Below are 27,989 nucleotides of genomic sequence, written 5' to 3'. Positions count from 1 at the left end.
CCCTGTATAGACAGAACATTACTGTTACCGCAAGAAAGTAGTCGTTAAACGTTCTGTCTCCTTTTACGTGTGCATAGTATCAGTGGCTGCTACAGCAATTGCTTTTCAATACTGGTACTGTATATAAACTGATGAAACGTGTTTTTTCGTCATGATATGTTTCGTTTTATTCAAGTAAACCACTGACATTGGTAGAATTTTCTTGTTTTTTTGGCTTGTAATGGGGACGCGACATCTGCATGCATATTTCACTAGCATTTTCTTCTTTGGAAGTGGTGCCATTCAAAATAATAATAATAATAATAATAATAATAATAATAATAATAATAATGAAGAGCGTACATCATGATGGCGAACAGTGAAAGTCAACTAGGCTGACGATGAAGTCTGCTGGCAATGCCAGTAACACAGACCCCGGGCAGCTGCGGGGCGGTGAAGGACTGTTTTACGTTCAGCGCCTCACCTCTCACAGGCATTCATGCCAGATGCCTAATGCACAGATAGATGCGGCTGAATGACGCCATGGGTAGGTGCTGTGATTCAGTGATACCTTTTCTATTCGTCCCTGAAATCGACCTGTGACTGACAGCGACAGTAGGTGGTGTGCGAAGAATTTCAGGTGCTCAAGACGGGACAATAAGTGTGATTGGGGGTGGAGGGGAGGCTGGGGGGGGGGGGGGTGGAGAGACGCGGTGTTGATATGTGCAGACATCAGCAGGCGACCGCAGACTACTATCGGGGCAATACGAGGACTGGAGCAGTTTGAGTTCGCACTTCTTTACTGCGTATTATTCGTGGGTAAAGTGTGCATTTGGCCACAGAAGATTTCCCATAATCGAGGAGCACGAGACGTGTTACCCAATAAAGTCTGGCACTGTAAGAGCCTATCGAAGTCATCTGCTGCTCCCATTGGGGCCAAACGCACAAACTCGAACCGCTATTGTAGCAAGATTGAAATAGAATACAGTTTATGTTGATTTAAGTCTGTTCAGCTACATTGTCGAGACCTAGTCAGTTTGAAATCAGTTCCTCTGCGGTGATTAAGTAATTAGAAATTGCTGTAAATATAAACATATTTTTAAACAGTTTTGTTTTGTGTTGTTGCATGTACACGTTTAAAAGGAGTATGCATTTGATGATGCGTTTATGAGAATGAATGTGTGTGTTCTCTCTCCACAACTGCTACATTCATCGTTATGTCACGTAATTCTATTCTGTGGTTTGACTACTTTCCCATTCAGTGCTATTTCAGGTGTCAGTGTTAATTTGTACTGTGTGTCGCATTGTGTCCAGTGAACAACGTCCTAACGGATGATACGCGTTTAATTTCAAGGATAATTTCCTTAGGGCATATTCCATATGGAATTATAAGTCGAAATAATTCCAAAGCATATTTTTGCTTTGCAAAGTGTACACCGTCTCAAAAAACATGAAACACACACAAGGCAATAAAAAAAACGTCACAGGTTGAGGGGGGGGGGTATAACATTATTTCAGTGATTACAAATCGAGTCAAATTTACGAAGAACTTAACTGTGCGAGCCCACTTACCAATATGATGTTGAATCCATTTTGGCCTGGATTCCTGATAGGGTTGTACCCTCTCCTAAATCAAGCTGGCCCACAACTGTTGCAACTGGCCCTTTAGTTCCGGAATACTGGCACTAGGACGATTGCAAAATTGTTAAGCCTTTCGTGGCCACTTGTTGGCAAACTGCCAGTTGGTGTGGTAGAGGTACGTCATGTGGAACCATGGTGAAGAACAGCTCGGTGACTTCCTAAGACACTTCAAAAGCCTTCATGCCAACATAACATTTACTATGGAAGTAGAAAAGGACAAGAAACTACCATTTCTAGATGTGCTGGTCACAAGGGACGGCGAAAACCTTGTACACAGCGTGTATCGAAAACCGACACATACGGACTGATACCTGCACAAACTATCAAACCTCCACCCGAGACAGAAAAGAGGCATGATTCATACGCTCGTAACGAGAGCAGGACGAATATGTCAGGCACAACACCTCAGACGAGAAATGCAACACCTGGAAAGTGTTCTGAGGAGCAATGGGTACTCCACAAATTATATTAGAAGTGTAACAGAGCCAGGCACTCGGCAAAGTAAGGAATCAGAAAAAGAAATGTCGGGTACGGCCTTTCTGCCATACATTCCCAGAGTGACGGACAGAATCGGCCGTATATTGTGCAAACATGGCGTAAAGACGATTTTCAAACTGACAAGGAAGATCAAAGAGTGTTTTAGGTCGGCGAAGGAGAAAAGGGACCCACTTGCAATGTCGGGAATATACCGTATACCGTGCACATGCGGAAAAGTTTATGTCGGAATGACTGGACGATCAGTTAACACCAGGATCAAAGAGGATAAGTGACATTGCCGGTTGGGGCAGGTGGAGAAATCGGCCGTGGCAGACCACGCGCTGAGTGAGACCGACCACGTAATAAAATTCGTTGACACGGAAGTTCTGGCTGCAGAGAAGCACTATCACACGCGCTTGTTCAGAGAAGCTGCAGAAATACAAAAACATTCGAACAGTTTCAACAAGAAAGAGGAAAGCCTTAAGGTAAACGGAACCTGGCTTCCTGTACTGCAGCGAACAACCGTCGCAGATAGGAACAGGAGAACCGCACCGGAAATGACCGCGGAGAAGCCCTCGGACGTTGGCGTACCAGGTACATATAGTCTGCGGCTGCGAGCTCGGCTCCAGTTCACCACAGGCAGTGGAGGGTGAAGCATTGACAATGCCAGCCACTCGTGCTGGCGAAACGTCAGTAAAATCATTAGATGAACGTCGGCTGAAGAACCCGAGACAGAAGCCACGAGGACGACTTTTTTTAGGGCGCAAAAACAACTAAGATCATATGCGCCCTTGTCAGAACCTTAGAGCACTAAGACGAGGAAGATGTTAATACCGACTAGATGTTAAGCACACTGGATGGAAAGAAAGAGAGCTAAGAATATGTGCTGGACCATGACTTAACAAGTGGCAATGGCTGAAACGACAGTGTCCAATAGGCAAACTCCTTGGAGCGAGAGGGCCGAGATGAGGACAGCCAAGTCGCTGGGAGAGGTTTAATTTTGCGAGCTTGTTCCCATGAAGGCAAGACCAGTGGTGACGCCAAAGTGACACCATCTGCTGACAGACGGCAACACGGAGATTATCGGAAGGAATGGAAGAACTAGGGGGCTGAGGTAGGAGGGCTGCAGCCTTGGCAGCAGCGTCAGTAGCCTCGTTTCCCGTCAGACCGACGTGACCAGGGACCCACATAAACATCATAGTGGCTCCCTCAAGACTGAGCAAGGGGAAGCTTTCTTCAGCCCGTAGCGCACAGAGGCTCTGAGAGAATTGGAGCAGATGATACAATTGAAAAGTCTGTGTTGCCGGATGTACTGCGTGACCTGGTACAGGGCGAAGAGCTCTGCTGTAATTACTCAGCAGTGTTCCGGAAGCTGATACCGAAAATCGTCGGCGCCAATGGCGAAGGCACCCCCGATTCCACTGTTAGTCCAAGAGCCAGCAGTGTACACGAAGGTACCATCGCTAAGTTCCATGCGAAGGTCGAGAAGCTCACTGCGATAGATCTAATCAGGACTGCTTTCCTTATAAATCGAATGAAGTCCTAGGTGAACACAGGCTGCACACGAATCCAAGGCAGTGAAGGGTTCACACAGATCGGGAGCACTAGAACGAAGTTGACGTGCGAGTAGGTCCCACACATGTTCTATCAGAGACAAATCTGGGGATCTTGCTGGCCACGGGGATACCTCAACCTCGCGCAGGCAGTTCATAGACACACTTGCCATGTGTGAAAGAGCATTGTTCTGTTGAAACATTGCACCTCAATACTGTCTCATGAGGATACAAGATGTCCATAACGTCTCATTGCGCCTAAGAGTTCCCTCAATCAGTAGCAGTCATGACGTGAAGTCATATGCGATGCCTCCCCACGTCATGACTACAGGAGTAATAGCGTTGTGCCTCTGCAAAACATAGGAAGAATGGGACCTCTCTGCATGACGCCAGCACACATGCCGACGATGGTCATTCAGAGTAATGCAGTACTGCGATTCATCACTGAACAGAATGGGAAGTGGTTCATCAGCAGCCCATGGTTCCTGGCCACAGCACCACTCCAAATGCGGCCGTTTGTGTTCTTATGTTACTGGCAGTCTCACATGGGTAGCTAATTTACTAGTCCAGCTGCTGATGTGGAATGACATAGAATGTTGCTGGAAGTCCATTATTTGTTCTTGAATGGTAGGCACAGATGTAAAGGGATAACTATGTCGTTTATGCACAATAAGACAATGCTGCATGTGGTTGTCAGAGGGCCGGCCGCTGTAACCGAGCCGTTCTAGGCGCTTCAGTCCGGAACCACGCTGCTGCTACGGTCGCAGGTGTGAATCCTGCCTCGGGCATGGATATGTGTGATGTCCTTAGGTTGCTCAGGTTTAAGTAGTTCTAGGTCTAGGGGACTGATGACCTCAGATGTTAAGTCCCATAGTGCTTAGAGCTATTTTAACCATTTTTGGTTGTCAGACGCGGTCAACCACAAACTTGACGACGAGTATGCTTGCCCTCAAGTTGGCGTGCAGTCCAACATCAGGCCACTGTCACATCCAAATACTCCACAAATCTGCGTATTCCACGATTCGACCAGCTGGCTAAATGGAGACACAATCAGAATCGTTTCATACTCTGTCAGGTGCTAACAACGCTGTCTCACGCAAGTAGGTGGCGTTTCTTTATCCATCATAGTGATCTCTCAACATCTGACGCTATTGTACAGGGTGAACATTAATAAAACCGACAAACTGCAGGGACAGATTCCTAACTGGAAATGGAGGAAAAAAGGTCCTATGAACACGTGTCTGGCACTGCATCGTTGTTACAGTAGATGACGTTGACGAATGAAAGTTCCTCTGACCACTGCCAAGTGTTCCTTGTGTGTTATAGGCTGTGTGATTGACGCAGCGTATTATAAGCAGCAGAATGATCCGGTATCCATGTCGGGAACAAGCCGAGGTGGTGTTTGTGTACGGCCAAGCAGATGGAAATTGTCGAGACGCAGCACGGCTATACCAAAGCAAGTACTCTCACAGACAGCAACCACTTCCCACGGCATTTCAAGCCCTTTTTGGGCGTTTTATGTGATCATGGGTCCTTTGAGATAGATGAACGTACAGGGAGTTGGCGCACTGTGCATGTATCAGATTTGGAGTATCCGGTTCTACAGGATATTGAGGCGAACCCTAGTACAAGCTCCAGGCTAGTGGCCAACCAACATGGTGTAAGACAAAGTACGATTATGTCTATCCTGCATGACAACAGTTACTATCCCTATCACCTGAAACGAGTAGAAGGATTATCGGCAGCGTATTTCCCTCCATAGGAAGGATTTTGTCGATGGTTTTTGCACCCCACCAGCACAGTTACGATATTTCTGTCATCAGTCCTCTTTACCGACGAAACAACCTTTATCAATCTGCATCCCATGGAGGCCACTTTGAACATCTGTTGTGATGTGGATGCATTGCAGCTCTGTACTCTGTTCCGGGACAATTTGTTGTCGGTGTATGCACACCGTCCATTTCTCGACACATGTTCACAGAACCTTTTTTCCCCCATTTCGAATCAGGAATCCGTTCCTGCACTGTGTCGGTTTTATTAATGTATATTTTATTAATGTATTATGTATTATTAATGTATATTATTAAGGTATATTTTCTTAATGCGTATTCTAACACGCCTGATAACAACAGTAAACACGAACAACACTAAAGCAATCTGCTGACCGTTCTACCTGTCACAGAGAATAGCAGCTCTACACTACTGGCCATTAATATTGCTACACCAAGAAGAAATTCAGATGATAAACGGGTAGTCATTGGACAAATATATTATACTAGAAGTGACATGTGATTACATTTTCACGCAATTTGGGTGCATAGATCCTGAGAAATCAGTACCCAGAACAACCACCTCTGGCCGTAATAACGGCCTTGATATGCCTGGGCATTGAGTCAAACAGAGCTTGGATGGCGTGTACAGGTACAGCCGCCCATGCAGCTTCAACACTATACCATAGTTCATCAAGAGTAGTGACTGGCGTATTGTGAAGAGCCAGTAGCTCGGCCACCATTGACCAGCCGTTTTCAACTGGTGAGAGATCTGGAGAATGTGCCGGCCAGGGCAGCAGTCGAACATTTTCTGTATCCAGAAAGGTCCGTACAGGACCTGCAACATGCAGTCGTGCATTATCCTGCTGAAATGTAGGGTTTCGCAGGGATCGAATGAAGGATAGAGCCACGGGTCGTAACACATCTGAAATGTAACGTCCAGTGTTCAAAGTGCCGTCAATGCGAACAAGAGGTGACCGAGACGTGTAATCAATGGCACCCCATAAGATCAGGCCGGGTGATACGCCAGTATGGCGATGACGAATACACGCTTGCAATGTGCGTTCACTGTGATGTCGCCAAACACGGATGTGACCATCATGATGCTGTAAACAGAACCTGGATTCATCTGAAAAAATGACGTGCACCCAGGTTCGTTGTTGAGTACACCATCGCAGGCGCTCCTGTCTGTGATGCAGTGTCAAGGGTAACCACAGCGATGGTCTCCGAGCTGATAGTCCATGCTGCTGCAAACGTCATCGGACTGTTCGTGCCGATGGTTGTTGTCTTGAAACGTCCCCATCTGTTGACTTTGGGATCGAGACGTGGGTGCACGATCCGTTACAGCCATGCGGATAAGATGCCTGTCACCCCGACTGCTAGTGATATGAGGCCGTTGGGATCCAGCACAGCATTCCGAATTACCCTCCTGAACCCACCGATTCCATGTTCTGCTAACAGTCATTGGATCTCGACCAATGCGGGCAGCAATGTCGCGATACGAAAAACCGCAATCGCGGTAGGCTACAATCTGACCTTTATCAAAGTCGGAAACGTGATGGTACACATTTCTTTTTCTCACACGAGGCATCACAACAACGTTTCACCAGGCCACGCCGGTCAACTGCTGTTTGTGTATGAGAAATGGGTTGGAAACTTTCCTCATGTCAGCACGTTGTAGGTGTTGCCACCGACGCCAACCTTGTGTGAATGCTCTGAAAAGCTAATCATTTGCAAATCACAGCATCTTCTTCCTGTCGGTTAAATTTCGCGTCTATAGCACGTCATCTCGTGATGTAACAATTTTAATGGCCAATAGTGTAATTATTTCCATAACCGCCTACGGTGTAGACTAATATGAAGGTATATTGACTAAGTCTTCAGGGTGCTTCACTTTTATTGTGAGGCCGTGTATTTAGGAAGGATGCTAGTGGTGTAGACCACTCTTACTATACTGAACCCGGTACTGGAAGTGAGCGGAATAGCATGTGTGGAGCCGTTACATTACAGTGCATCACGTGGAACACTGTGTCTTCCTAATATGGACTGCTCTACCTCGCCACTCGAGTGTGATGTCAGCTGGGCGTGTACTCACGGGCGATCTCGACGAGTCCGCCGCAGCCAGGCTGGAATGGCGTGCCACCGTTGGGGAAGAAGTCCGCGTGTCCCAGGCGGCTGGAGTAGCCCAGCACGCCGCCACACGTGTGCACCACATCCACGAAGTCGGCGTCCGACGCGTCCAGACGGCCATCCTCAGACTCCACCCACAGGAAGCCCGGCATCGCCGGGTCCAGCCCTGCCCAACACACATGCACCAAAGAGGTTAGACTAAGGGAAACTGCCATTACATCATTAAAAGTGAAGCGTGTCCAATAACATTTGGTGTCGAGTGAGTATTCACACTGCATTGCAGCGATACTTTATACTATATCAAACTACACCGATCATCCAGAACGGTATGATCACCTGCCACCTTTGGACAGCATCGTCAGCGTTTACTGGCCGGATCGGACCGATGCTCTCCGCTATATCCTTTCCTCCAGGAGTGTTGGTCTTGCAAGTTTCGCAGGAGAACTTCTGTGAATTTAGAAGGCAGGAGACGAGATACTGGAGGAAGTAGAACTGTGAGGACGGGTGGTGTGTCGTGTTTGGGTAGCTCAGAGCTCAGGCGGTAGAGCACTTGCCTGCGAAAGGCAAAGGTCCCGAGTTCGAGTTCGTGCCAGCCTAAAACACACAGTTTTAATCTGTCAGGAAGTTTCATATCAGCACACACTCCGCTGCAGAGCGAAAATTTCATTCTGGAAACATCCCGCAGGCTGTGGCTAAGCCATGTCTCCGCAACATCCTTTCCTCGTTGTTGTTGTTGTTGTTGTGGTCTTCAGTCCTGAGACTGGTTTGATGCAGCTCTCCATGCTACTCTATCCTGTGCAAGCCTCTTCATCTCCCAGTACCTACCGCAACCTACATCCTTCTGAATCTGCTTAGTGTATTCATCTCTTGGTCTCACTCTACGATTTTTACCCTCCACACTGCCCTCCAATACTAAATTGATGATCCCTTTGTAGGGAAGCAGCCTACTCACGCTGTAGTAAATTTACATCAGTTTCCATTGTGGGCCAGCCAGTCTGCTGTAACTCTGTAACTAGCTCTGACGTCATAAATGTTGCGCAATACTTTAAAAATCAAGCAAAGAACCTAAAACTTTTCTAGCATGTCAGAAATAATACTAAATTAATGTGTGTTAAATATCAGTTCGATAATTTCAGCCGTTTTCGAGATTTGGACGTTTTTCTGGAAAAATCATTGCCGCAACAGAAAAGAGCTAGAGACTTCAAAATTTATATTTAGATTCATCTTTCATAATGATTTAATAAAAACAGTACTTTGGATTTCACAAATTAAGATTTTAGTGGAAATTCATGATTTTGTGGTTTTCGTCTCAAAACTGAAGGAAGCAAGATGGATTAAGTAGGCTAATAAATAAGGCTAGGATGTTTAGATTTAAATAGGTTGGAGGTCCGCTATGACTATGAAGATGTGTAAAGTTTCTTTTTAATACCTATAAAATTATAGCGATAGCGGATCTCAAAAGGGCCAGTTCAGAGCTCATCTACTGCGTGCAGTATAATTAAATTAATTCTCTCGCCCGAAATATTTAACTTAGCCACGTCAAAATTTTATTATCAATACTTACCTGCGTGCTGAATGCACGTTTAAATTTAGAGCTTCTTCGGCCATCAGCAAAAGAAGCTATAAATTATTGTGTAACTTGAAGTGGTGCGTTACTAGCCCAGCGGCTAGTCGAGAGAGCCGAAGAGATCAGGCGTTCCCTTCGCCATCCGCACCGCGGGTTTATATATAAGGACGCTGCGCGATGAAGGAAGGCCCCAGTTCTCTCCAGACGCTGAATGACACGCCATCTGTGTCGGGAGCCGCGTCGCATCAGTGTCACTGCTACAAACAGCCTCGGGTGCCGTATTAAGTTGCTAGAGATACGCGGAACCATGAAAACATTTTATGTGAAGTGTTAATTCTGGAATGATTTTCATTATCTAGCTTTAGTTTGCGTATTGTCGTATTTTCACGTGCCGTCGCGGGACAGACATTCTACCAAATATTTAGCGTGGCGTTTGATGAAGTATTTTCATCAAATTATGGCGAGCATTCTTTTTAACATTTAATTCGGACATTTATAGTTGTATCAGCGCATTAGACTCTGAACTGCTCTGTTAGTTAGGTTGTAGGGATATTTGTGTTTTTTATCAGTGAATTTCAGAATATACTCAACTATTTTGGAAAACCGTTTTTGATTAGAAATCCCGGACAATCTCCTAATTCCTCAGAGCTATAAGTTGCAGCTATAATTGTATCTCAAATGAAGTGGGCACTAGGATCTCTATTACTGGTTCCATGTTTTATTAAATCACTTTCTGGGTGCCACATAGTAAATAGAGAGCCAGTGTTGAGAACGGCGAAAGACAGCATTAACAACATTCGAAAAGCCAGAAACTGATTCTACATGCAAGCGTTTATCCAGCAATTTCATTTAATTATTGTTCTTTAAACTCATCCGCCGCCCCACACCTTGATGCCTCAGAACTTGCCCTACCAACCGATCCCTTCTTCTAGTCAAGTTGTGCCACAAACTTCTCTTCTCCCCAATCCTATTCAATACCTCCTCATTAGTTACGTGCTCTACCCACCTTATCTTCAGCATTCTTCTGTAGCACCACATTTCGAAAGCTTCTATTCTCTTCTTGTCCAAACTAGTTATCGTCCATGTTTCACTTCCATACATGGCTACACTCCATACAAATACTTTCAGAAACGACTTCCTGACACTTAAATCTATACTCGATGTTAACAAATTTCTCTTCTTCAGAAACGCTTTCCTTGCCATTGCCAGCCTACATTTTATATCCTCTCTACTTCGACCATCATCAGTTATTTTGCTCCCCAAATAGCAAAACTCCTTTACTACTTTAAGTGTCTCATTTCCTAATCTAATTCCTTCAGCATCACCCGATTTAATTCGACTACAGTCCATTATCCTCGTTTCACTTTTGATGATGTTCATCTTATATCCTCCTTTCAAGACACTATCCATTCCGTCCAACTGCTCTTCCAAGTCCTTTGCCGTCTCTGACAGAATTACAATATCATTGGCAAACCTCAAAGTTTTTATTTCTTCCCCATGGATTTTAATACCTACTCCGAATTTTTCTTTTGTTTCCTTCACTGCTTGCTCAATATACAGATTGAATAACACCGGGGATAGGCTACATCCCTGTCTCACTCCCTTCCCAACCACTGCTTCCCTTTCATGCCCCTCGATTCTTATAACTGCCATTTGGTTTCTGTACAAATTGTAAATAGCCTTTCGCTCCCTGTATTTTACCCCTGCCACCTTCAGAATTTGAAAGAGAGTATTCCAGTCAACATTGTCAAAAGCTTTCTCTAAGTCTACAAATGCTAGAAACGTAGGTTTGCCTTTCCTTAATCTAGCTTCTAAGATGAGTCATAGGGTCAGTAATGCTTCACGTGTTCCAACATTTCTACGGAATCCAAAGTGATCTTCCCCAAGGTCGGCTTATACTAGTTTTTCCATTCTTCTGTAAAGAATTCGCGTTAGTATTTTGCAGCTGTGACTTATTAAACTGATAGTTCGGTAATTTTCACATCTGTCAACACCGGCTTTCTTTGGGATTGGAATTATTATATTCTTCTTGAAGTCTGAGGGTATTTCGCCTGTTTCATACATCTTGCTCACCAGATGGTAGAGTTTTGTCAGGACTGTCTCTCCCAAGGCCGTCAGTAGTTCCAGTGGAATGTTGTCTACTCCGGGGGCCTTGTTTCGACTCAGGTCTTTCAGTGTTCTGTCAAACTCTTCACGCAGTATCGTATCTCCCATTTCATCTTCATCCACATCCTCTTCCATTTCCACAATATTGTCCTCAAGTCCATCGCCCTTGTATAGACCTTCTATATACTCCTTCCACCTTTCTGCTTTCCCTTCTTTGCTCAGAACTGGGTTTCCATCTGAGCTCTTGATGTTCATGCAAGTGGTTCTGTTATCTCCAAAGGTCTCTTTAATCTTCCTGTAGGCAGTATCTATCTTACCCCTAGTGAGATAAGCCTCTACATCCTTACATTTGTCCTCTAGCCATCCTTTCTTCCAGGAGTGCTAATCTTGCAAGTTTCGTAGAGTACTTCTCTGAATTCTGGAAGGTAGGAGACGAAGCACTGGCGGAAGTAGAGCAGTGAGGACGGATCGTGCGCCGTGTCTGGGTAACTCAGGCGGTAGAACACTTGCCCGCGAAAAGTAAAGGTCCCGAGTTCGAGTCTCGGTCCAGCGTGAGCGCTAAACAGCTCAGAGAAGAAGAGAATAAGAAACTTCCTGGCAGATTAAAACTGTGTGTTTTAGTCTGGCCGGAAGTTTATTATTCTATTCTTCAAAATGGTTCAAAAGGCTCTAAGCACTATGGGACTTAACATTTGAGGTCATCAGTCCCTTAACACATCTGAAATGTAACGTCCACTGTTCAAACTGCCGTCAATGCGAACAAGAGGTGACCGAGACGTGTGATCAATGCCACCCCATACCATCAGGCCGGGTGATACGCCAGTATGGCGATGACGAATACACGCTTGCAATGTGCGTTCACCGTGATGTCGCCAAACACGGATGCGCCCATCATGATGCTGTAAACAGAACCTGGATTCATCCGAAAAAATGATGTTTCGCCATTCGTGCACCCAGGTTCGTCGTTGAGTACGCCATCGCAGGCGCTCCTGTCTGTGATGCAGCGTCAAGGGTAACCGCAGCCATGGTCTCCGAGCTGATAGTCCATGCTGCTGCAAACGTCGTCGTACTGTTCGTGCCGATGGTTGTTGTCTTGCAAACGTCCCCATCTGTTGACTCTGGAATCGAGGACCTAAGGACATTACACACATCCTTCCCCAATGCAGGATTGGAACCTGCGACTCTAGCAGCAGCGTGGTTCCGGACGGAAATGCCTAGAACCGCTCGGCCACACAGGCCGGCTTTCTATCTTCTTGTCTGAACTGTTTATCGCCTATGTTTCTCCTCTGTACAAGGCTACATACCTTTAAAAAATTCTTCCTGACACATAAATTTGCATTAAAGGTTAAAGCAGTTTTCTTTTTCACAAATGGTTTTCTTGCTATTACGTCTGTATTTCATACCGTGTGTACTTCCGCAATCGTCAGTGACATCGCTGCACAAACAGCAAGACTCATGTACTGGTTTTACTCACTCATTTCTTAATATAATTCTCTCAGAATCTCCTGATTTAATTCGACTACACCACATTATCCTTGTTTTCTTTTTGTTGAAGCTCATATTTTAGCCCGTCGTCAAGATATTATCCATTACGTTCAACTTATTTTCCAAGTCCCTTGCAGTCTCTGACCAAATTACAATGTCATTGGCAACTTTAAAGTTTTTAGTTCTTCTTCTTGAACTTTAATTCCCTTTTCGCATTCCTCTTTGCTTCCCCTTACCGCTTGCTCAGTTTCAATAACATGGGAAATACAAGACCATTTTGACTCACTCTCTTCTCAACTAGTGCCAATCTTTCTCTCTTTACCTGATATAATCTGAGACATCAAGAAGACTGTCATAATCCCAATCCCAAAGAAGGAAGCTGGTGATATGTGTCAATATTACCGATCTATAATTTTAATAGGTTGCAGTGAAGTGTTCCTTTCATCCGTGCACCGGAACCTTATCCGAAATCACACTCACGGTAGTGGTTAGAACGCATTCCGTCTTGGTGGTCTGCAATGTACGAGACAAATTATACAAAATACTGCTCTATGTATTTAATTGGAAACGTATATTACAGGAGCTGGATTAGATCTCTACATTGCTACTGATGTGAGATCAGTTTAAATAAGTGACACCAGCCTCGCTTTGATCTACAAGACAGGGTTAAACTTCTCACTACTCCACTCTCAACAATTAAAATCCCTGTTGCTATTTAACTACTTTCAGGAAAGATTTAGAGATCATATCACTGGATTGGAATATGTTCATAGCCAACAGTTCTATACAGAGACGAAAATCTGCACAACAAAGAAATACACATATAGTTCCAAGTCAGTCGAGAAAGAATCACACAAAGATCTCATTTTCAAATTTCCACGGGAACTAATATAATTCATCAGCTATTACTGAACCGTGCCAAGTCCGCCTCGTTCACTAAAACATCACCGTCTGGCTACCTATTGATTCTGAGGTCTAGTGTAAATGCTCTGCCTACCAACAAAGTGCACACTCACTTAAAGGATACACTTCCCAGGATACCAGAAAGTTCAAAACGAAGTCCACGCCTGGGCGGACGCACTTTTGAAGCAACTCAATTTCCATACCACAAGAAATAACTCGACTGCTCACAACGAAAACACCACCTCCGCTCCAGAAGACACATAACTTCTACATCCCACAAGGGCTGCTGGTCGACTTTTCGATTTCGTGGGCTCCGGACTGCTCCACGAAATTATTTCATATTCAGGCCTTTTAGCCATTCAGAATCAGGAGCACAAAACGGCCATTTTCGATAGCCATTTCCTTTTCCGTGTAACACCACTTCCGTAAATTGCCTATTTTTGGCAGGACTTTAAGCAGTTTCTCTACCGTGAATGTTGGAAACACCAGTTGTCGTAGAGGAATTTCTCACTCTGTACATTGGTCACGTATACTCCAGCCACAATCGATTTAGCAGTGTTAGACTGGCGCATCAGTTCCATGCTGCAGAAAACCTTCTTACTCCAGAAAACGATCCTTTTGTACATAATTCCGGAGATACGCATAAAACATCATCCGAATTTGTGCTAAACGCATTCTCTGAAAATTATTTCGAACAGTTAGTTCATGAGCCCACGCGAATAGTAAACGGATGTGAAAACACACTTGACCTCTTAGCAACAAATAATCCTTAGTTAATTTCGAGCATCAAAACGGATACAGGGATTAGTGAACACACGGTTGTCGTAGCGAGACTGAATCCCCAAATCCTCCAAAAATAAAGGAAAAATATACCTATTCAAAAAAGCAGATAAAAATTCACTTGACGCCATCCTGAGAGACAATCTCCACTCCTTCCAAATTAATAATATAATTGTAGACCAGATGTGGCTTGAATTCAAAGAAACTGTATCGGCAGCAATTGAGCCCCTCCTTGGTAAACAAAACGATTCAAAACACTCTTGCAGAAACAACTAAATATACATGGCACATTTAAACAGACGCAAAATCCCCAAGATTGGCGATCTTTTACAGAAGCTCGAAATTTAACGCGGACTTCAAGGCCAGATGCTTATTGCAGTTTCCACCACGAAACCTTGTCTCGAAACCTGGCAGAAAATCCAAAGAGATTCTGGTTGTATGTGGAGTATGTTAGTGGCAAGAAACAATCAATGCCTTCTCTGCGCGATAGCAATGAAGATATTATCGAAGACAGTGCTGCCAATGCAAAGTTACTAAACACAGCCTCCAGAAATGCCTTCACAAAAGAATACGAAGTAAATATTCTAGAATTCGAATCAAGAACAGCTGCCAACATGAGTAACTTTCTCCTCTGAATGCGAAAATATTTTGTTGACACCGACCTACATAGGAAGAAACGATCACCACGATAAAATAAGGGAAATCAGAGCTCGTATGGAAATGCAGGGTGATTCAAAAAGAATACCACAACTTTAGGAATTTAAAACTCTGCAGCGACAAAAGGCAGAGCTAAGCACTATCTGTCGGCGAATTAAGGGAGCTATAAAGTTTCATTTAGTTGTACATTTGTTCGCTTGAGGCGCTGTTGACTAGGCGTCAGCGTCAGTTGATGCTAAGATGGCGACCGCTCAACAGAAAGCTTTTTGTGTTATTGAGTACGGCAGAGGTGAATCGACGACAGTTGTTCAGCGTGCATTTCGAACGAAGTATGGTGTTAAACCTCCTGATAGGTGGTGTATTAAACATTGGTATAAACAGTTTACAGAGGATGGGTGTTTGTGCAAAGGGAAAGGTTCTGGACGGCCGAGAACGAGTGATGAAAATGTAGCACGCATACAGCAAGCATTTGTTCGCAGCCCAGGAAAATCGACTCACAGAGCTAGCAGAGAGCTGCAAATTCCACAATCAACTGTATGGAGAGTCCTACGAAAAAGGTTAGTTATGAAACCTTATCGTCTGAAATTGGTTCAAGCACTGTCTGCAGCTGATAAGATTAAAAGAATCGATTTCTGTGATTTTATCCTTGCTCAAATGGAAACAGATGAATCTTTCGTTTCAAAGATTGTGTTTAGTGATGAAGCAACTTTCCGCACTAACGGGAAAGTCAACCGTCACAATGTCTGTATATGGGGCACTGAGAATCCGCGGGAAACAACTCAGTATGAACGTGATTCGCCTAAGCTGAACGTTTTCTTTGCCATTTCAGCCAATAAAGTTTTTGGTCCCTTTTTCTTCGAAGGTGCTACTGTAACTGGACTACAGTATCTGGAGATGTTAGAGAATTGGCTGTTCCCTCAGCTCGAACAAGAAGCACAACAATTCATATTTCAGCAGGATGGAGCGCCGCCACATTGGCACTTATCTGTCCCTAACTACCTGAACGTCAACTACCCGAGGCGATGGATCGGCCGCCAGGCAGCCCGTGACAGAACACTTCATCACTGGCCTCCAAGAAGCCCTGATCTTACCCCCTGCGATTTTTTCTTATGGGGGTATGTTAAGGATATGGTGTTTCGGCCACCTCTCCCAGCCACCATTGATGATTTGAAACGAGAAATAACAGCAGCTATCCAAACTGTTACGCCTGATATGCTACAGAGAGTGTGGAACGAGTTGGAGTATCGGGTTGATATTGCTCGAGTGTCTGGAGGGGGCCATATTGAACATCTCTGAACTTGTTTTTGAGTGAAAAAAAAACCTTTTTAAATACTCTTTGTAATTATGTATAACAGAAGGTTATATTATGTTTCTTTCATTAAATACACATTTTTAAAGTTGTGGTATTCTTTTTGAATCACCCTGCATATACACTACTGGCCATTAAAATTGCTACACCAAGAAAAAATGCAGATGATAAACGGGTATTCATTGGACAAATATATTATGCTAGAACTGACATGTGATTACATTTTCAGGCAATTTGGGTGCATAGATCCTGAGAAATCAGTACCCAGAACAACCACCTCTGGCCGTAATAACGGCCTTGATACGCCTGGGCATTGAGTCAAACACAGCTTGGATCGCTTGTACAGGTACAGCCGCCCATGCAGCTTCAACACGATACCACAGTTCATCAAGTGTAGTGACTGGCGTATTGTGACGAGCCAGTTGCTCGGCCACCATCGACCAGACGTTTTCAATTGGTGAGAGATCTGGGAATGAACTGGCCAGGGCAGCAGTCGAACATTTTCTGTATCCAGAAAGGCCCGTACGGGACCTGCAACACGAGGTCGTGCAAATGTAGGGTTTCGCAGAGATCAAATGAAGGGTAGAACCACGGGTCGTAACACACCTGAAATGTAACGTCCACTGTTCAAAGTGCCGTCAATGCGAACAAGAGGTGACCGAGACGTATAACCAATGGCACCCCATACCATCACGCCAGGTGATACGCCAGTATGGCGCTGACGAATACACGCTTCCAATGTGCGTTCACCACGATGTCGCCAAACACGGATGCGACCATCATGATGCTGTAAACAGAACTTGGATTCATCCGAAAAAATGACGTTTTGCCAGTCGTACACCCAGGTTCGTCGTCGAATACACCATCGCAGGCGGTCCTATCTGTGATGCAGCGTCAAGGGTAACCTCAGCCATGGTCTCCGAGCTGATAGTCCATGCTGCTGCAAACGTCGTCGAACTGTTCGTGCAGATGGTTTTTGTCTTGCAAACGTCCCCATCTGTTGACTCAAGGATCGAGGCGTGGCTGCACGATCCGTTACAGCCATGCGGATATGATGCCTGTCATCTCGACTGCTAGTGATACGATGCCTTTGGGATCCAGCACGGCGTTCCGTATTACCCTCCTGAACCCGCCGATTCCATATTCTGCTAAAAGTCATTGGATCTCGACCAATGCGAGCAGCAATGTCGCGATACGATAAACCGCAATCGCGATAGGCTACAATCCGACCTTTATCAAAGTCGGAAACGTGATGGTACGCATTTCTCCTCCTTACACGAACCATCAGAACAACGTTTCAGTTGGCAACGCCGGTCAACTGCTGTTTGTGTATGAGGAATCGGTTGGAAACTTTCCTCATGTCAGCACGTTGTAGGTGTCACCATCGGCGCCAGCCTTATGTGAATGCTCTGAAAAGCTAATCATTTGCATATCACAGCATCTTCTTCCTGTCGGTTAAATTTCGCGTCTGTAGCACATTATCTTCGTGGTGTAGCAAATTTAATAGCCAGTAGTGTAGGTGTTCGTTCTTTTCACTCGCTATACGGGATTGAAATAATAGAGAATTGTGAAGGTGGTTGGATGAATACTCTGCCAGGCACTTTAATGTGATTTGCAGAGTATCCATGTAGATATAGATGTAGATGTAATAGCCAAAGGATGAGCACATAGGGCGCGACCAGGAAACTAGGTGTTGTGAAAGCTATTTTTTTTAAGGTCCTATTTGTCGCAAAGTCAAATCCACGGTGAAAATCCGATGTCACCCTGTGCAGAGGTCTTGCACAATGTCTTTAGTATGCTCGTTGAGCGCGTCACGTCGCACTTTTCAGTTCTGAGCGCACAGTTAGCACGGGAAGATGCCTAGAACAACAGTGTCTCCCGCCAACTGTGGCGTGCGTGCTGTCTTTCGATTTCTTCATGCTGAAGGCTTCCGCCTGATTTCACGCAGCGTACATAACGTAACCGTCATGCGTGACAGCGAAGTGTAACAATGGTGGAGGAACTTCTAAGTTTACTGACATTCATGTCGCAGATTATCAGGGAAAGAAGCGAGTGTCAATCGATGATCTTGTTCAGCGAGCGGATCCGTCGATTCGAGAAAATCGTCCTGTCCTTCGGGACAATACACGGTGGCACATTACAGTTGCAACAAAGACGCTTCTGCAACGTTTTCCATGGGAAGTGTTTGACCACCCACTATGCAGCCCGGCCTTGGTTCCCTCTGATTTTCGACCCTTTGCTCACATGAGGCGCTGGTTGTGAGGACAATATTTTGGTCCAGACAACGAGCTGCAGACCAGTGTAGAGAATCGGCGGAAAGCATAGACGTTCGCATTGTATGATGATGGTATTGGAAATCTAGTACAACGCCACGACAAATGTCTAAGTTGGAGTGGCGACTATGTACAGAAGTAGCTGGAAGGTGTAGGTAGCTAAATACTGAAAAAAAAGTGTTTTTCACCCTGGTTACCATTTCGCGACCAATTGAACCTGAAAAAAGAAAAAAAACCTTTGTACAATGGTAGCAAGATACTGTCACGAATTAGTTACAAAAGGATGGAACGAGTGGTGGCAACGGAACTAAGGAAAGACTAATTTGGGTTCCGCGAAAAAGTAGGTATTTAGTAGACAAAGCTGATTGTAAGAACACAAATATGAATAAGGCATTCCTGTATTTACAGTCTTTGTATATTTAGAACAAGTTTTTGACATGTTGATTGGAATAAATTATTTTGGACGCTGAAGTTATTTTGGATAGAATATGGAGACTGAATCATCATACACAATTTGTGCGGAGATCATCCAGCGGTTGTAACAGTCGAAGGACACGAAAGAGTAGCAATAATCGGAAAAGGGAGTGTGGCAGGACTGTAGCATATTCATGGTATTCAATCTGAACATACAGTAAACGGTAAATGACCCACGAGAAATTTGGAATGGGGATTCAAGTTCAGGGGGAGAAAATAAACACCTCAACATCTTCTGATGTCACTGTAATTCTGCCAAAGAAATTAAAGAACTCAGAAGATTTTTTGAACGGAATAGACACTGTCTTGAAAACTAGTCACAAGATGAAGTTTAACAAAATTAAAGTAAGATGGAACGTGACCCTTCGCCCTTAGCCGTTCTGTAGCCTAACATATGAGACCATTTGTAATGCCTTTGGGAACCGTGTGCCTTTGGGTATTTAAAATGACGATCTGTCCTTAAGGAAACCTGGCTGTTACAGTAAGTTAATTAAGACTATTGATCTCTAATGGGTAAGCATTAGAACATATCTATTGACAGGCATGAATATGCTATACACACAATGATGAACCAAAATAATGCGACCGCTGCCCACCGTGGATTGAATGCCACCTGGCGGTAAGGAAAGTACGTAAGAGGAGCAGAGGCGAGTGAGGAATCACTCTAGCGACGATATGGGCCGCAAATGGAGAAACAAATACATTTGTATGACTTTGACACAGGGAAAGTTGTTATGTCCTGTCGCCTGGGGACGGTAGCCCTGGTAGCTGTTGTCGTGCGACGGTTGTGAGCATCTTTGGAAGCTGTTTGAAGGACAGTATTTTTCAGGGTGGGGCGGCTAAAAGTAGCCCCCCTTGGATTTGTGATTTCTTGCCAGAGAGGTCACATTTCGTAGTAACTTACGGAAAGTCGTCGAGTAAAACAGAAATGATCTCTGCGTTCCCCAAGGTAGCGTTGTAGGTCCTCTGCCGTTCCTTATCTATATACACGATTTAGGAGACATTCTGAGCAGCAGACCTAGGTTGTTTGCAGATGACGCTGTCGTTTAACGCCTAGTTATATCTGTATTGTGCGAAAATTGGCAATTGACCCTAAACAATGAAAAGTGTAAGGTCATCCACATGAGTGTTAGAAGGGATCCGTTAAACTTCGGTTGAACGATGAATCAATCATATCCGAAGGTCGTAAATTCAACTAAATACTTAAGAATTACAGTTACGAACAACTTAAGTTGGGAAGAACACATAGAAAATGTGGATAAGGTGAGCCAAAGACTGCGTTTTATTAACAGAACTCTAAGAAGTTGCAACAGATCTACTAAAGAGACTACCTACACAACGCTTGTCCGTCCTCTTTTGGAATAATGATGCGCGTTGTGCGATCCTTACCAAATAGAATTAACAGAGTACATCGACAAATGTCAAAGAAGGGCAGCACGTTTTGTATTAGCGATAAATCGGATTTGGGGTTGACATAATTAAAACAAAGGCGTTTCTCGTGCGGCAGGATCTTCTCACGAAATTCCAGTCATCATCTTTCTACTCCGAATGCGAAAATATTTTGTTGACACCAACATACATAGGGAGAAACGATCCTCATAATAAAATAAGGGAAATCAGAGCTCGCTCGGAAAGATATAAGTGTTCGTCTTTTTCCGCACGCTGTTAGAGAGTGGAATAATAGAGAATATTGTGAAGGTGATTCGATGAACCCTCTGCCAGACACTTAAGTGTGATTTGCAGAGCATCCATGTTGATGTACATGTACAGCTGATCTTTATATCTGTCATTTCGTTCGACACAACAAGGAGTCATGTCCCATCAACAGTACTCATTAGAAGGATATTGAGTTGGAGAAGGGGCCATGTCCAGATAAGCAAGCTTGTGGTGAATCTATTTCAATAAAAAAAGAAAATAGACGATGTAAAATAATTCTATGATACATACTTGACGAACAGAAACTATTTTATAACACTATCTACCAATGGCCAGCGAAGGATAGGCAAGACAAAGCTGAAGTACACGAACTATTGCCTGTCGCTGTATTTTGCTTGTGGTTGAAATTTCGGCACATTATGAATAAACCTGTATGCTCATAGCACACTCTTTTGTTGCTGTAATGAATTTGAACAATTTAAACTTGCATAACACAATTCTTCCGCTGTAAACAGTACGCCAGTTGGTTCATCAACATCATTATGTTCGGAAAAAGGCTCGTAACCAGTACATTCAGACGGATTACTGACCACACTCGATGGGTGAAGTATGTTATTATGCTGGTGTCTGACTGTGAAGCCAGCTGCTACATAGCAACTCGACGACATCATGCATAAACCTGTTGTGTAATAAAACAGCTAGTACACGGCCCCTTTTCCAACTCACTGAGACACACCGTTGTTAGCTCTTGCACTAAAAGGAAAAAAAATGGAGGTAACATTCACCAAGGTCTTCGATACAAACATCTCTTACTTGGTGTATGCCATCAATGTAGCCAAATATGAGTTAATTTCTGAATTTGATAAATGTTCTCAAGCCTTGTAATTTCGCTGTAACATTGCCATTCTAATAATATACTTTTGGAACGATGTTCACGACCAAAGATACTGGTCAGAGAGATTAGTTTCACTTTGCCAGAGTGGAGCCAGAGTGTGCTAGTAGCAACGATGTGGTAATGTACTTGGCCCGCCCTGGAATGAAGATAGCATTTGGAGCAATTTTTGTAATATGATGTTTAAGGAGATATATTAAGCAGAAGGACTGTAGCATTGTATGAATGAGAAAAGGTAACATTTAAAGGTAAGGTGGTTTGTTATATTTGTAATTACTTAGTATGCTGATTGCTATAACACTGCTTATGGTTTAGATTTTCTGTAAGGTTTTTGTAATGAAGTTATGTGGTTCTTTCACAGCAGTGATAACTGCTAAAGAGATATTTTGCGAATTAGTTCATATGTGAGAAATGTGGGAAGTTGTATTGTTGCAACGACTTAATGAAGCTCAATTAAAGCTTAAAGAATCGGTTCATTTGCATTCATGGTTTTATTTGACTGCACACTCGCATTGTACATCACTAGTATGGTGTCTGAAACTTAGTGTTGACAGTCAGATCATTATTTTATAAGAAACAAGTTCGCAGAGCAAACTAGCGGTCCATTGCGCACAGGGAAGCCATAAATTTCATTATCATTGTAGCTCATATTCAGAGTTAGGCACAGTGATTGTCCGAGTGCATTTACGAGAATAATATCACTATAGGTTCAGAGGTTTAATGGGAGTGAAATATTTTATGAAAGAGCTACATTATGATTTCAAACAGATGTAACATATAAAGTCGGATGCGTTTTATTCAGTGATCAATTGTTGTGTATTTACGATAATAGTCAGGTAAAGCAATTGGTTTCTAAACTAACATAGAATCGTAACAGTCAGGACCAACATTTAACACAAAATCAGTTTGTCACAGAATCAGCGTATGTAAATTTTTTTGAGAACAAATTTCTTTCTCGCAATCGTATTGTTTGATCTACCGGTTACTCCAGATTTCACATCATACAGCATGAGGTTCGAATAATTCCATTTCAAATAAGCTTATGATATTTTTGGTCAACATTTCATAGTTACTCAACTTTGCATGTTTTACAGTCTGACTTCACAATTATACGAGTATTAAAACATTTTAAAGGATACGTTCACACTTCGACTGTTGACCTACTTAACGATACTTTCAAACTTAAGAAGGCGTACCTGTGACCAGTTGAAGCACATTGCTGCTAGTTATTCTCATACAGGAGACAACATACCAGATAAAGACCAAAGTGAGGATGAAGTTGGGAATCTCTTTTTGTATAGTTTGTTATCTAGTTACGCAACGATGGCTATTCAGAAAGTTTCAACTCCAGATGCACAGAACTTAGATCCAATCGGTATATCATATAGGTGTGAGATGTGATGTATCCAGGAACAAGACTCTCATAATCTCCTCCTGTTTGAGCGGAAAGTCTTGAGAAAAATCTCCAGTCCAATGCAGGAATCGAGTGACTTACCATAATGCTAAGAGTGGTAAGATTAAGACACAGTGAAACTTTACTGCGCTGTGCTATTACCTATGCGTCACGAAATGATTATCGAGCTGAGAAAACCAGTTGCGGCCGGATCATGCACCGCCTGCTTTCATGCCTAGCAGCTAAACTCGTTGCAAAATTGATTTAACTAGTTATCCTTCAGTCTAAGTTCTCCAAGCCTCGGCAGATTACTCGAATTTAAATTAAATATAACCAGATAAAAATTTAATGAAAGTGATAAAAATGGGTTGTATTCTTTCGAATAATTGATTTTAAGCAACACCAAAAGATTTATGTTGATACAGCTGATAATTTTTCAGTAAAATAAAACACAAATACGCATTTATCCAAGAAAAATATAACAATAATAATCAGTTGCAGTAAAGATTGCGTTTTGCGTATTTAGGTGGTAGCAGATTTCACAGTGACTAATGAAATATCACTGGTTCGCGAGAAATAGTGTCCCATTGCGTTAAACTATTCACAGAACAATCATCAGCTCAGATATGAAGTTCACTTTAGTGATTAGTATATCAAAACTATTGTAATCATGACTAAATTCCAACAGACTAAATACAATTATTCCATAAAGCAGGAGAAACAAATCAAAGTTGCCCATCCCCAGTTCCAAGTGACTGACAGATTCTTTAAGTCCCATTCAGCCCGAAATTCTTCGAACACTAAAACGTCCATATATCAGTCAGATCGGTACCAGACGTTGTACATCGACAGATAATCAACCAAAAGTCCCATATATTTTTAGCCATGCTCAGGAGAATGTGCGTAACCGGTAGTTAATAAGTAACACCTAATCCACGGAGCAAGGGAAAAATGTAACTGTGAGCGTCGGGCGTGTAGCCTTCCCTGGGGAAGCCGGTAGAACGTTAGTTTGACTTAGCAAGGTTCCCGGGTTCGAGTCCTGATAATGTCAGTTTTTGTACTGTAGTACTTGTGAAAGACACTGACAAGTAAAAGGGCTGTTCGGAGGTTATAACAATGTTCTATAGGCAGTCCGCTTTCGCTTCGTTTATTTGAGTGTAGCAAACCTGTAGAGTACGTTTGTACGAGGGCTATCCACAAAGTACATTACGTTTTCGTTTGTGTCCGTTAGGGGCGGGGCTAGCGCGGCCATCTTGGTGTCATGGCATTCCGCCGCTCAGTCGGCATCCTGCCGTGCTAGTGAGACGTTCGTGCTGTACTCCGTTGAGTTACTGTGACAGTTTGAAATGTCAGCGTTAATTGAAAATGCCGCGAAGTGTGAAGTGCGTGCTGTACTAAGGTTTCTGACTGCAAAAAACTGTACACCGATAGAAATCTATCGGGATCTTTGTGAAGTGTATGGGGACAACATAATCACTGAAGGTGGAGTGCGTCAATGTGTCATAAAATTTAAAAATGGCCGAACTAACGTTCACGACGAAGAGTGAAGTGGAAGACCCAGCATAGTGACTGCTGAACTTGTCGAAAAAGTCGATGCCGCAGTCCGTGAAAACCGTAATTTCACAATAACGGAACTCTCTACGAGTTTTCCACAAATTTCACGAATTTTGTTGCACGAAATCATTACCGAAAAGCTTGGTTACCACAAGTTTTGTGCAAGATGGATACCAAAAATCTTGACAGAGATTCACAAAAGTCAGCGAATGGCTGCAGCGTTAACGTTTTTGGACGCTTACGAGGAAGATGGCGACTCATTACTCGATCGTATCGTTACTGGTGACAAAACATGGGTTAAGCATGTGAACTGAGAGACCAAATTGCAGTCAATGCAGTGGGGGCACACAAATTCCCCCCAAAAACCCAAGAAATGCATGCAGACAATGTCGGCAAGGAAGGTGATGGCGACTGTCTTTTGGGACAGAAAAGGAGTGATTTTTGTGGATTTCCTGGAAAGAGGCACTACAATAAACTCTCAAAGGCATTGCCAAACTCTGCACAACCTCAGAAGAGCAATACAAAACAAGCGCAGGGGAAAGTTGGGCTCAAAGATCTTGCTGATTCGCCCGGGCCCCCACGGAAAATGCCACTCGTGAAGTTCTCGAATCTTTTAAGTGGGAGTTGTTTCCTCATCCGCCGTACAGTCCCGACCTGGCACCGAGCGACTTCCACTTATTCCCAGCAATGAAGAAGTGGTTGGCTATGCAGTGTTTTGATGACGACGCACAGCTTCAATAAGAGGTAACCACGTGGTTGAAGGCGCAGGCGGCCGAATTTTACGACGAAGGAACTTCCAAGCTCGTCCATCGCTACGATAAGTGCCTTAATTTAAATGGCAACTATGTAGAAAAGTAGTATTTAAATGTGGCCTTCATCTGTATATAATAAAAAAAATTTCCAATACTTTATTTATTTTTAATTCCAAAACGTAATGTACTTTGTGGATAGCCCTCGTAGTTTCACAGAATGAACGTAAATAATCAGAACAGAAGAACAAAGAAACAACAATTTGTCACACGTGACAAATTGATATTATTATTGCTATTAATACATCGGCATGCGTGATTTGATTGTTTCTTTCTTCCTCTGTTCCGATTGTTTACGTTTATTATGTGAAATTACAAATGTATTCTATAGGTTTGCTTCTTTCGACTAAACGAAGCGAAAGCGGACTGACATTAGAACACTGCTATGAACTCTGAACAGACCTTTCCCATGTCAGGAACATGTTGTCCCATACAACAATTTCACACGCACCACAGTACAAAAACTGGTTTGACTAGGTCTCGAACCTGGTACGCTTGGTAGGACAAATTAAAACTGTATCGAATTCTCCACGGGAACTCTGTTCCAGAGGCGGTCATAGTTACGCTTTTCCTGTGCTCCGTTACTTTTATTTACCATTTATGCATGTTTTCCCGGACAATAGCACACAGCACAAACTGTATCGGAGTTTTGGTTGATACTCTGTCTATAAAAAGTTTTTGGTACAGACCTGACTCTGACGTCAGGAGGTTGGGGTGTAAGTACCAACTAATGTGAAAGTCTACGTGCAGCCACTTGCTACATAAAATCTATAACCCTAACAACTCACAAACACACGTTACCTCAATGACTGTCCGGCACAGAATGACCAGGAGCGGCCGTTCGCTCACCCTTATAAGCTCTTGGTTAGCCTGCCAGTACTTATGATGAACGCAAAATACATAAAATGGACCACCATTTAAAATGTACACAAAGCACCAATACAATATATACAATGACGCAGAAAAAGTAGCAACACTAAAAAAATAATTAGTGTACAGCAATAAAATTTCGAGAATATATTTTTGTAGGTAACATATTTAAGCGATTAATATTGCAAGGTCACAGCTTAATGTATGCTTGAGAGAAGCCATTGCAAATGTGATATGCTGGTACATTATTAACTGGTGTAACTGCCAGAATGTCGAATGCAAGCACACAGACGAGCATGCATTGTATTATATAAGCGCTGGATGTCAGTTTGTGGGATAGAGTTGCACTCCTGGAGCACTGGTTAGTCGCTATAGGGACGGTTAATGGCGTTTGTGGATGACGCTGGAGTTGTCTGATGATGTCCCATATGTGCTCGTTGGAGACAGATCTGGTGATCAAGCAGGCTAAGGCAACACGTCGACACTCCGCAGAGGTTGTTGGCTTACGACACTGGTATGTGGGCGAGCGTTATCCTGTTGGAAAACACCCCCTGGAATGCTGTTCATGAATGGCAGCATAACAGATCGAATCACCAGGTTGACATACAAATTTGCAGGATGGGTGCGTGGGATAACCACGAGAGTGCACTTGCACTCATATGCAATTGCAACCCGGACCACAACTCCAGGTGTAGATCCAGTTTGTCTAGTACACAGACAGATCGGTTGCAGGTCCTCAACTAGCCTCCTTCTAACCAACACACGACCATCACTGGCACCGAGGCAGAACCAACTCTCATCAGGAACACAGCAGATCTCCACCCTGCCCTCCAGTGAGCTTTCGCTTGACACCACTGAACTCGCAAATAGCGGTGGTTTGGGGTCAATGGAAATGGGTCAATAAAATAATAAATGTCTTGTGACTAGGGCCTTCCATTGGGTAGTCCGTTCACCGGGTGCAAGTCTTCCGATTTGACGCCACTTCGGTGACTTGCGCGTCGATGGGGATGAAATGATGATGATTAGGACAACACAACACCAAGTCCCTTAGTGGAGAAACTCTCCGTCCCAGCCGGAAATCAAACCCGGGCCCTTAGGACTGACATTTTGTCTTGCTGACTATTCAGCTACCGGGGGGCGGACATTGGGTTGATGGAATGCACGCTACAGCGCGTCTGGGTCAGAGCTGTCCTCGAAGTAACCGATTCGTAACAGTTCATTGTGTGACTGTGGTGCCAACTACTGCTCAAATTGCTGCTGCAGATACAGTATGTTGCACCAGAGTCATAAGCCCAAATCGAAGGTCTTCCATTTCGGTAGTGTCACGTAACCGTCCCGTGCCCGGTCTTCTTCCGACCGTACATTCTCGCGATCACCACTACCAACAATCACATACAGTAGCTGCATTCCTGACAAGTCTCTCTGCAATATCGCAGAACGAACATCCAGCTTTTTGTAGCTCTATTACACGAGCTCGTCTAAACTCGGTGAGGTGCTGATACTGGCGTCTTTGTCGCCTTAAGAGCGCTCTTGACTGACATTTACCACGTCCAGTCTCGAAAGTAACTGACACTCTCGACCATTACAGTGTTTGCTTTAGGCAAACCTGATTTGCATCCTCCTAGTGGCGTGAAATTTGAACAGATAGCTTCTTGCATAAACAGTAAAGATGGCCTGCTCAATAGAACGTCCCTTTGCACTCTCATTGGTCT

The 27,989-nt window shown here is 43.7% G+C and overlaps 1 protein-coding gene across 1 annotated transcript in view; it reads right to left on the bottom strand.

Moving 5' to 3' along the window:
• The window catches only part of LOC126416446 (pancreatic triacylglycerol lipase-like), a 177,012-nt gene that overhangs the window by 36,553 nt on the left and 112,470 nt on the right, over nucleotides 1-27,989 (bottom strand). Inside the window, exon 5 of the mRNA XM_050084172.1 lies at nucleotides 7,515-7,715. Coding sequence (XP_049940129.1) covers nucleotides 7,515-7,715 — 201 coding nt within the window. The remainder of the gene's footprint in view (nucleotides 1-7,514; nucleotides 7,716-27,989) is intronic.

The sequence above is a fragment of the Schistocerca serialis genome, chromosome 8 (assembly GCF_023864345.2).
Source record: "Schistocerca serialis cubense isolate TAMUIC-IGC-003099 chromosome 8, iqSchSeri2.2, whole genome shotgun sequence".
In the NCBI taxonomy this organism is placed as follows: Eukaryota; Metazoa; Arthropoda; class Insecta; order Orthoptera; family Acrididae; genus Schistocerca; species Schistocerca serialis.
The sequence above is the reverse complement of the archived record's forward strand: the minus strand, read 5'-3'. Positions and strand labels throughout refer to the sequence as shown.